Raw genomic sequence first — 12115 nt, 5'->3', positions numbered from 1 at the left:
CTCAGCTAAGAAAGCATGTCAGTTTACTTGGTGCATATTTTGGGCCCTCTCAAGCTGATTTTTCGATCTCAATTTTTTTTATATTATTTGATTTTTAAATTTATATTTTTAATAAATAGTTAAATTGATGTTTCAGTGGTCAGTTTGAGAAAAGTAATTAATTTTTTTCAAATAAAAAAATTCCATGTTCCTCATCCTCCAAACATGGGACAATGAACGGCATCCACTCCTTTAGCCAGTCAAGGAGAAGAGCAACAAACAAGAGCTCAAGGGCCAAGCATTCACATCTTTCCTGTTCTCTGTAAGAAAACAATCAAGCAAATTCCATGATAATCACATTATACATGTCATAAGGAACAAATTCAGGTCAATCTAATTCATGAATAAAATTGCTTCCCAATAACAATTGAATGGTACAAAATCCAGAGCAAAAAGCATCTTTATCTGGTCAGAGTTTTTCTTTTCATGACCTTAAACTAGTTAAAAGCTGAAAGTACACCAAAAACTTTGGCAAGACGAGACATGTGTTCTCTACAAAATTGGACTTCGTTCTTTCAGAAGGATCCGACTTTTCAACTGTATAGATTAAAGAGGCTCACACATGGCTGTTTCAGTATGACATTCTAAGCAATACACTTGTGTGTGCAAAGACAAAATGCTGTCTGAATCTCTCTCTGGTGGTGCATGCAGCCAAGTATGTTTCTGTTTTGTTGGCATCTTTGGTCTCCTTTTGGGGTCCACAGAAGCTGAAGGATTGGAGAGAACTCGAGCAAATGAACGTATCTGAGACACCTTTCTCGTGGAACGGTGACTTGATTGAAGCTTTTGATTAGCACCACTTTTAGCCCTCAAGCTTCCCCTTTGACCATTGAATTTAGGAAAACTGACTGAATTAACATTTCCAGAAAGGATATTGTGGCCTTCTATGTGCAAGGGAGGAGTTGGCTTTTGTGACAATCTGTTCTTCCAAGCCAAAAATGATTGTTGTATGCCAGATGGAACCTGCACGTCAGGAGGTAAAAAAAGCATTTCCAATCAGTGTCATAGCATTCTAATATCAGTTATCTCCCAAGGAACCCAAATAAATTAAATAACCAAGAAGACTTGAGAAGGCAAAGACAATTTATTCAGGAATCCCAAAAAAAAATAAAAAATCAATCAATTCCCTGCTTATAACTTACAGCTGAAAGAAGGCTACGAGAAGCTAGTGACAATGAACATGACAAGAAAGGAGATTCTCCAGGTCTCTTTTCTTTCTGGTCATACTTTGTTGGGCTCTCATCTTGGGCTACAGACCCAAAACTTGATGGTGTGACATCATCCTCCTCCTCATCTTCCTCTTCCTCACCCTCTTCTTCCACTTCCGCTGTAGGTTTCTGATCTTGGTTGGATGATGCAGAAATATCCTCTTCCTCCTGCAACCCCATTTCTGCTTTCTCCTCCTCTTCTTTTTCTTGCATCTTTAACTCCTCATCCATATCCTCAATGGCCTCTTCCAGAGCCAATTCAGCCTCGGCCAGGGCAAGTTCTTCTTCAAACAGCTTTATTTTCATCTCACTAGATTTCTTCTTCTCCTCAGTCCATTTCTCTAGCTTATCAAGCATTGGTTTGAATGCATTTTCCACTGCAGTTAGAAGTCGCTGCAGGAAGGTTTCCTTCTTCACCACTGTCTCTTTTCCATAAAACTCATCAAAACCTAGGGGTAGGAACTCAACCTTCTCAGGATCCACATCTTCTCCATCTTTCAGAGGTGGTTGCCAAAACAAGCGCACACCATGTTCCTCATCCTCGATATAATTAATTATTCGTCCAGTTTTCGTGTGGAGGATGACAGGATCTTCAGTATATATTAGCTTTGATGGGTCTTCAGGATCCGGTTCTGGTTCTTTGTTAAGAATAACAAATTCAGGTTCCTCCTCTGGTCAAACAAATGCAAAAATAATAACTGTCAGCAAACAGTAGACTGCAGAAATTGAGCCACAAAAAATAAGCAAAAAGCCTAAAAGAAGTAGCTTGATGCAGGGCTTCTATTTTTGGGATTAATAACAAAGAAGAGAAATTTGTTGCTATAATGTTCAAAAGATAGAATAGATATTTTTTTTTTTGAAAAAAAATCTCCTGTTTCTTTATTCAAGTTGAAAGCACTAAGCTAATATGTTTATTTTATTTAAAAGCAAAAATTAACAGTGTCTTAATTTAATCATTTTGTCTAGTTACTGAAATAGGCAATTACATAATTCTCCTTCATAAAAATGAAAAGTTCAAGTTGGTGAAGCAGAGGATTCTGACAAAGTCGATTTTTGAAGCTTTGTCCATCACACACAGTGAATTGCCATGGTCTTCTGATTGCCAAAATGACAAAGGGAAGAGGATGAACAAGAATCTTATATTGTTATTGTAACTAGCAAGTCATAATAAACAAAGAATCTCAGCCTTTTTGCTATCTTAAATAGCAAATAAAGCAAAATACTTTTAAGTCGAATGTCAAAAACAGCAACACATTATTACAACTACTAATGCCTAAAATATCCATGAAGTGACAGACTCGCTCACCATGATGTCTTAGAAGAGGGTATACAAAGTACGAGCTTTTCAGCTTACAAAAGAAATAAGCTAAACAAATGAACATGCTTAGACAACTCAGTAAGTTTTCAAATGGAAAGATGGCCAACATCTTTTCCAGATAGGGGGTTTATCAATTAATTTGCCTAAAACTATATTGGCTGAAATAGATCATTGTATCATATAATGAGGGAAGGGTTGGGGTTGGAGAGGCGCACATGTTGTAAAGAAATGAAACAGCTCAAAGTTTTGATCAAGGGAAAGTTGCATATAGCAAAGCAGACGCTCAGCAATAGAAAGACTAAAAGAAAGAGATAGAAACCTTTCGACCACCAGTACTCAAGCTCAGAAGGCATGGGTAATCGCAGAGGAGCTTTATAGAAGGAATTTAACCACATTTCTCTTTCCTGATCCACGTCTTGCACATATCTTTTCCAATAATCAGGAACCTGCCAGTTCAGCATATTTGTTCCTCACTCTGTGCATGGCCTAAGAACAAGTATAAGAAGAAGAAGAAACCTTTACTTACTTCATAGAACTGATTGATGAAGCCTGGTGCCATCCACACATCTTCTTCCTCATAAAAATAGGGATGCTGAGGATCACTATACGGACCCCTCTCTTCCCTGACCACTGTGGCAAAATGCCAAAAATCAAGTTATAAGTCGCAAGTTATATAAAGCATAAATACAGAAAGAACTTAATGAGACAAATCAAATAATTAAGAATAACAATTACGAGTCCAATTGCTTTCAGTAGTTGGATTAGTAGCACTAAACAAATTACCATAGGGTGATAGACCGTGTATTCTAAAAACAAATGGGCTTAGGCAACAGCAAAGGCTAAATTTACCACATCATATTGTATTTCAGATCCTGTGATTGAATATACTTGGTCCAAATGTCCATATCCCAATTCCTAGGGACGTTTGATAGGATATAACTAGTTTGATGACTCTCTTCAAAACCAACTAGCATGACTGTGTTTTCTATCAAAGCAGATGATAATATATGCACTTATAGTTTCTAATTGGATATATCTTCAGTTAACTCATCAATTTGAGTTACAGAGCCAGGTTTTAATTTTCTAGTTTCACATGATACAAAACTTTGTAATTTAGTATTGCTATTGTCTTACAGGAGTAATTTAAAAACACATACTTCCATCCGGCTTGTTAACAAACATTCGAGCCTTAGCAGCAGCTACTTCTGCTAATCCTGCATGCAACTGGAAGAATACGAGTGAGACAAATAACCTTTCCACAGATAGAGATTTCATTATCTTTCAAAGAAAGAAAGTTCATAAGATACCGCTGAAATGTTTTCATCACAATCAGTAGCCTCATCAACAAACTCCCCAAAATAGAACCTACCCTGCAATGTATACCAAATATGTTAATCAATTGAAGCAATTCCCCATATATTGAAGTGGGCAATGAGAAGAAAAATGGGATGTTTCAGCAGTTATGCATTAAGCAATGGGCCCTAGGATCACTCGCCAAACATTAGAGATCCAACTGGACAATAAGAGAAGTAGATCACACAGCAAATGGTGCACATTAATACAAAGACTAAATTATATTGTAAGGCATTTCAAATTTATGGCAGTTCTATCACCAGTAAACACATTTTGAGTTACATAGTTCAATCAAATTTAACGATGCTTGATCCTGAAACAACATGTTCAATTAAGGCACTCTAGTTAAGAGAAAAACTGATTCTTCAACACTATAGAGGACTATGAGAGATATAGACTTGTATCTGAACTATTATTTTAAGCACATCTTGTATCAGCAAAAGATTGATGTTAAGCCAAAACATATTGCTTGGATTGCAAAGACTTACATATAATATACGCTCGTTCACTTCATAAACACCACATCCATGCATCCTGCCGTGCTTCCACTCACCAGCATATCGGTACCGACCTTTTTCCCTGGCATAAACTATTATCATTCATCAGCAATGGGTTCATGTTATCAAAACATTAGAGCAAAACATTTCACGCTACTCAAACCTCTTATCAAGATAAGTTTATATTTTTAAAGGTCATTGTAATGAACTCAGTTAGATTTCAGCCAATTAGTTCAGCCACTCCCAGGCCATGTGCAAACAACTAGGAAGTCAGTTGTTGTGTTTAGTATCTAGTGGTTTATGTTCAATTTTCAGTGCATATTCGCCTTCAAGTATTGGTAAATATGAGGTTCAGTTACCTTATTGTGTGGGTTTTGTGGCGGTAATTACTAGTTAGTTTCCCAACTAAGGTGTACATAACTGATGGAAATGACTTGCCTGCTTCAAGTGTATTGCATACAACCGTTGGATAAGTGACAAGTATTCTGAGTTTTTTATATTTGGGCAATGGAGTGCGAGAAATATCTTGGGTTTTATAAATAACCCATACATGTAACTCATCTCATAATTGGGTGTAATACATTCGATAAAGGTAAAGATTTTCCTGTTTGATTATCTTTAATCAAGAAGGCAAGTACAATTTCAAAGAAAGGTCGAGTTCCTAAATACAAGAGATCGAAGAGTTCTTTCTAATCCTTAAATTTCTAGTTGAATAACCCCACAACTAGTTGTCAAACCTAGGACCATAACAATCATTCAAAGTGATGCTTGTGTTATGACCATATTACTTGCTTTTGCCTCTTTCTCTTTCATAAGCTCCTCTAGCAAATAAAAAAAAAATATATATATATTTTGTACAGGAAATCTGAAAACATCTGAATAAGAAATGTTACCCCTAGAAGAGTATTTGTTTTATGGGTATCCCTACTAAGCAATTTCATTTTTCACCACCTCAACCCTCGTCCCTGGTCAATTCTTTAGAGTTGTAGATATCAACAAGTATAAAAGAAATTTATAAATTGTGATCATCAATTAGTGAATTGCTTAATTGCCTAATTACTTATTATATTCATCCTATATATTCTTCCCTATCTTTTTGGAATTCTATTAGCAATAGCTTGCTCCATAATGCATTATTTTTTGGGGAGGATGTCGCAATGTGTATCTGTTCTTTTCACTAAAGATAGACATTTGGTAGATTTGGGTGGTGAAGGGAAATCATCATTTCATGAAGATAAGCCTCATAAGGTGGCATCAGATTGCAGCCTCAAAAAGAGTGCTTTTGAAGGAAAGGAGAACTCTCTTAGCTTGTATAGGGTAAAGTTATGGGATTAGCTTAGTACTTCATTTTTTTCCTCTCTTCCTTGGGTTTTCATCTCTATTGATACATAATACTGCTTTGTAAAATCTTGTCATGAAAAACACCTCATTTAATTTCCATTTACAAGGCAGGAACAAGATAGGAATAGAAAACAATTTTGACTAGTAAAGCAACAAAGTTAGATAGCACATTTCCTATCTAATTATTATTTCATTGAATTAATGACTTCTAACCTCATAAAGAAGAGGCTAGTATTCTTTGTCAGAGATGTTAATACAGCTTTAAATACATTGAGTATAATCACATTGATATTAAAATAACAAACTTATGTGATAAAGGAAAAACACTACAATGATAATTGGAGAAGAATATCATAAGCAACAATAAGAACTTACGGTTTTCTCCCAAATTGTTTGACCCACTCATCATTCTCATAGAAAGGTATTTCATAATTTCCCCCAGCTAGGCGAATGCTATCTTCAATATCCATCTCCAGCCATTCTTTGTCTTCGGGGGCCATAAAATCTCTTGATATTATATTCCCTTCAGCACGCATCTTTGCTTCAAGCCTTTGAAGATGGATGACAAGCAACATAATTCATTTATCTTGCATACAAATAACTGTTTGGAACTGTAGTTGCTGAATTCTGTCATGCTACTAAAGAGATAGAGATTATAGACGTACTTGGAACCAGGCACTGGTTCTATATCAGGTATATCAACTTCGACAACTCCATGGCCTTCCATGTTATTCCTCAGCCATTCACCTTCATACCTACAGCAGGGAAAATAAAATCAAAGAAAATTCTGAGCAGGAGGTATATTGACTGTTTAGTGAGTTTGTGCAGTCCTTGACAATTGACAAGTGAAAGAGGGGAGGGAAAAAATAAAATGAAGCCAAACTTTGCAATCTGCCATTGGTTTTATTATCTTCTTCCAGACCTTCACCATCTTATTTTTGTAAAACAAAAAAGCAAAAGTACAACTACAAGACTTTCAGACTGTTCTGAGCTACCATACAGATTTGAATTATAATGGATTATCGAAAATAACTAAACATGTAAAGATGTACAATCTCAGATCAGAAGCATTTGTAGTTCCTGAGCAACATAACCTCAAATTACCAATGTACAAGAAGCTCTGACTCACTTGCTAACCTTCCCATTTTTAACACATTTCCCTGCTCTGCTCTTTTTCTCCTCCAAACAACACCACCGATGTGTATTATATGCATTAAAAAGGAAGCACAGGTGTGAATTTAGAGAGACACACAAACCTGACTAGCCCCTGTTCAGCAACATATACACCCTTGCCATGAGCCAAGTCATCCCAAACAGTGCCTTCATACCTAGAAGAAATCAAAATAAATGGCAATCAGTAACGATATTATTTTCCACCTCAGTGTCTGCGAATGAGGGTGGGGAACAAGACAGAATAGTTAGATAAAACGGACAGGTCTCCCGCCTTAAATTAAGAATAGCAACAATAATAAAAGCTAGACAAAACAACAAACAGAATACGAGTTTGTATCCATTTAATGACTCCAAATGTTAAAATCTTCTAAAGAACACTATGAAGTATCCATAACAAGGAGTAAACAAGTCAATAAACTCCAATTCCCCCACACACAAAAATTTTCAACAGTAAACCACATTCCTGCACCTATATTCATATGCTAATTTGTATTTCTAAACCAAAACAATGACAAAGAAAGAAAAATAAACAATCTATGTTTTTGTATCCATTCAAATCAACTAACAACCAGCTAATAACTCCCAATAGCTTGAAATTCAACGAAACCCAATATGCGTTACCCACAACAAGTAGTAACCAAGTCAATCAACTTCATTCCTCCATAATATAACTTATTCAACTATAAACCGCAGACGAGAATATAAAACCATGGATACCAAAACCTATATTACATATGTGTTTCAAGAGCATTTGCAAACAATATCTAAATGAAGAAAAAAATAAGCAAGAAACATACGAGCTCCCATCAGGGAAAATGAAGCTAACCCAAGTGAGAAACTCTTCAATTCTATCCAATTCCTCAATTACAGCTTTAGGATTAGAAACATCATAGTTATTATCAGGGATAACCGGATATGGTGGTCTATAAGGCAAATAAAAAGGAGCAATCGGAGGATCTCTCCCTTCATTAACTTCTTTCCTCATGATATCCAAATCTTCTTCATCAGCCCAAACTGGATCCCACCCAGGTTTAGTCATTTCGAATGGAGCATCAGCCCATAACTCTTTCAAATCTTCCTCTTTCCAATTCTCTTTATCTTCAGGAAAATCAAATAAATCTTCATAATATTCATACTCTCTATCTTCTTTTTCTTCCATTTCTTTCATTTCTTTGCTATCCAATACTTGAGAAAAACGTGCAAGGTTTACTTCTGGTGTGTTGGTTGACGGTGGTGGCTCATCTCCAGGTCTAGTGTAGGAGACAGTGGTGTCTTCGCCTGGTGTGTAGTCATAGTCGTAGTCATAATCAGAATCAGAATCAGAATCAGAGTCTGAAGAGGATAAAGCTTGCTTTTCTTCATCTGGGTATTCTTGTTCTTGTTCCTGCTCTTGCTCTTGTTCTTGAATTGGGTCTTCTTGATTGTTAGCCATTGTTTAGAGAGAGAGAGAGATAGAGGAAGATAGGAGAAGATAAGGTGAAGGTTACAAAGGAAATGTTAGCTCAGGAGTGAGGATAGCAACTAGCAAGTAAGCAGTTTTTGGAGCAGAGAATTAAGGGTTTTCTGAGGGGTTTTTGTCTGCTACTGCTACTGCTACTCAGCAAAAAAATTAAATAAAAAATTGAGCTTTCAAAATATGTTTAAGCCTTTTTTCACCAATTGGCTACCTTTTCTCTGTCTTGTTCTTTTGGGTTGTGGGGGTGCGAAATGAATGACAGTTTGAAGGATAATACTTACTTTAGTATATACATAGAAAAATGAATGGCACTTTGCTTAATTGTTTATAATACACATTAATTGATTTACACGTTATTTAAATTATTTAATTTTGAAAATAAATATCATTCATTTATTTAATCTAATATATGTAAAATGAAAGTCCAGTAAACTTGACATTTTTTTCTCATGTATTTTCTTTTTCTTTTTTATAAATATTTTCAGAATTTTATTCTTGAAAATATAATAAATCATATTTTCAATATCGTATCAAGAAAAATTTAATTGTTCAAAAATTATATTTAATATTAATTTAAATTTTAGTGTATGATAAAAATTATCAACCAAAACTTACTGATGTAATTATAATTTTAAAAACAAGAAAAAAATTAATTAATATTATAATTATTGACTCATTTTTATTTTACTTTGTTATTCGAAATCTTAAGAATTTAAAGTTTGAAACGTTGTTTTTTTTTATTGCTGCAACAAACAACAAAATAAAAAAAGAGAGAGTAAAAAATGAATAAATATTAAATTACTAGATTCTCTTCTAAATCACAATAAAAATAAATAATATATTAGAAAATAATATCTCCTATTAGATTATTTGTTTACTTACTCATTTTTTATTTTTATTATGATATTAGTAACAATTCTAATACTAAACTCAATCCGTTATTTTACTACTATTAGCTAAATAATAGGTACTTCAATAAATTTATAATTTTATCAGAAATTAAAATTAAAATTTATATTAAAATATATTATTAATATTAAAAATAATAACTACATACTAAATTTAAAATTAAATACAAAGCATTTATTTAATAATTATTTTTTTAAAATAAAATTAATTCAGTTATTAAATATCTTAACTGAATTCGGGTTCAATACCTTTCATTAAACAAACATGCAAAAGAATTTATATCAATGAAATAAAATGTGCAAATAAAACATATATCATCAGTCATCAAAGTAATGCCAAAATATTTTAAAGTTAAAAACTTTCTACAAATTGATATGAGCACACAAAGCCCAATAATACTATACGGTGCAGTTTTATGGGGCAAACAAATTTGTGGGCCGGAAGGCCATAAAGAAAAATGGGAATCGAATTTGCCATTTGAACATCAGAAAAAATATCTTAAATCATACTTTTCCTTTAGTATAAAAAATATATATTTAAAAATTAGAATTCTGAATATTTCTACAATGTTATCTGTATGTTTCAAAACTAAGATTACAAATAATTAAATTTATTTTTTTAAAAAATATAAATATTTAATTTAAAGAGATAAAATATTACTTTTTAATTACATCATTCATATTAATTACTAGCTTGTATTAATGATTTTATAAGGTCATGAATGGACTGTAGATATATTCTTTAAATTTATCAGTTAGGTAAAATTCAAGTAAATTTTTTTTCTCATTTTCATTTTCGAAAAAAGAAATCTAGCACATAAAATAATTTAAGACTTTATAAGGAAAATAAAATCAACACACCATATTCGATATTGTATATATCAATCTTCTTATTAGATAAGCATAATAAAAAATAAAATAACAATGAAAAAAAAAAATGAAAAAGGAAAGAGGTAAATTATATTCTAGACTCGAGTACAGTATACATTATTTACTTGATATCTAAAATATAGCCATTGCATTTAAATGAGAAAATTAAATTCTCTCGCCGATTTAAAATAAAATCATAAGCTTTCTTTCAACGGTTTAGTTTGATTTTGTCTTTTCCATTATGGATTCTCTATCATTTAAAGCTTTAAATTATATTCTATAAGTTGTTGTTTTTTATTTTTTTATTCTCTGTTGCATAATATTATTATTGTTATTTTTTTATTTTTTTTTGTTCTCATATATAAATTAATGTATATTTGCATATTTTAAAAGTTATTTTTAACAAGCTGAAATTTTTTATTTTCTCTCCATTCTTCATACCTTCAAATCACATTGTACAAGCTTTAATCCTTTCTTTTAAAATATAACAACATTTTCATTGCTGAAAAATAATAGGTTTACTATGTAGAACATTAAAGTTCATTATATATGAACTACAAGTTCATCATGTTGCTCATAATTTTAAAAACAAATTTATTTTTGAAATAGAATAGATTCATTTTATAATACAATGAATCTTATATTATTAACAAATGAATATAAGAGTTTTACGTGATGAACATGTCATATGTACATAAAAATAAATCATTATTCATGGTTATAATGAATAAGTTCATTATCTACAAACAACAGGTTCATAAAAGTATCACTTGAGGTTTATTATATATGAACTGTAGGTTCATCATATTGTTCATGGTTTTAAAATAAAAAAAATATTTTTGAAATGAAATAGGTTCATTTTGTAGTACAATGAATCTTATATCATTAATAGATGAATATAAAAATTTTACACAATAAACATGCCATATGTGCATAAAAATAAATAAGTAATCATAAATTATCGGGTTCATTATTTATGAACAACATGTTCATTAAAATATCACTTGAGGTTTGTTATTTATGAACTGTAGGTTCATCATGTTGTTTATAATTTAGAAAATAAATTTATTTTTAAAATAAAATATGTTCATTTTGTAGTAGAATGAATCTTATATTATTAACAAAAGAATATAAAAATTTTACATAATAGACATTCAATATGTGCATAAAAATAAATCAGTATTCATGAGTTATAATCAACATATCCATTATCTACAAACAACAAGTTCATTAAAGTATCACTTGAAGTTTATTATATATGAACTACAAATTCATCATGTTATTCATAATTTTAAAAATAAATTTATTTTTAAAATGAAATAGGTTCATTTTCTAGTATAAAAAATCTTATATCACTAACAGGTGAATATAAAAATTTTATATAATAGACATATCATACGTGCATAAAAATAAATCAGTATTTATGAGTTATAATGAACATGTTCATTATCTACAGACAATAGGTTTATTAAAGTATCACTACAGGTTCATTATATATGAACTACAGGTTTGCTATATTGTTCATAATTTTGAAAATAAATTTATTTTTAAAATTGAATAGGTTTATTTTGTAGTACAATAAACCTTATATCATTAACAAATGAATATAAAAGTTTTATGTAATGAACATTGTCATAAATGCATACAAATAAGTTCAGTATTCATGGGTTATTAACAAACACATTCATTATCTATAAACAACAGATTTATTAAAATATTACTTAAAGTTCATTAAACTTATAACGTAGTTTTATGGTATAAACTTACTATTCATGAGTTACAATCAACGGATTTATCATCTATTAGCAACAAATTTATCAACATATCACTTGAGATTTATAAAATATATAACAAAAATTCATTAATTATAACTTATAACCAAGAAGTTCATCATACATACATAAGATGTTTTAAATGAATATTTTTTGTATACAAAATAAATAATATATTCA

General features: G+C 31.5%; 1 protein-coding gene across 1 annotated transcript; it reads right to left on the bottom strand.

The window, feature by feature from the left end:
• Window positions 1-361: 361 nt before the first annotated feature.
• On the bottom strand, window positions 362-8586 carry LOC8267008 (protein TIC 100). Its single transcript, XM_002527406.4, has 11 exons — window positions 7727-8586; window positions 7013-7084; window positions 6422-6511; window positions 6132-6305; window positions 4407-4497; window positions 3873-3935; window positions 3723-3789; window positions 3092-3195; window positions 2885-3011; window positions 1182-1918; window positions 362-1002 (listed from the first exon to the last, which is right to left on the bottom strand). The coding sequence occupies exons 1-11, from the start codon at window positions 8359-8361 to the stop codon at window positions 586-588; spliced, it is 2577 nt and encodes an 858-aa protein (XP_002527452.2). The 5' UTR covers window positions 8362-8586; the 3' UTR covers window positions 362-585.
• Between the last annotated feature and the right edge of the window lie 3529 nt (window positions 8587-12115).

Source organism: Ricinus communis, chromosome 8, assembly GCF_019578655.1.
Source record: "Ricinus communis isolate WT05 ecotype wild-type chromosome 8, ASM1957865v1, whole genome shotgun sequence".
Taxonomy (NCBI): Eukaryota; Viridiplantae; Streptophyta; class Magnoliopsida; order Malpighiales; family Euphorbiaceae; genus Ricinus; species Ricinus communis.
This window is presented reverse-complemented; position numbering and strand designations above follow the sequence as displayed.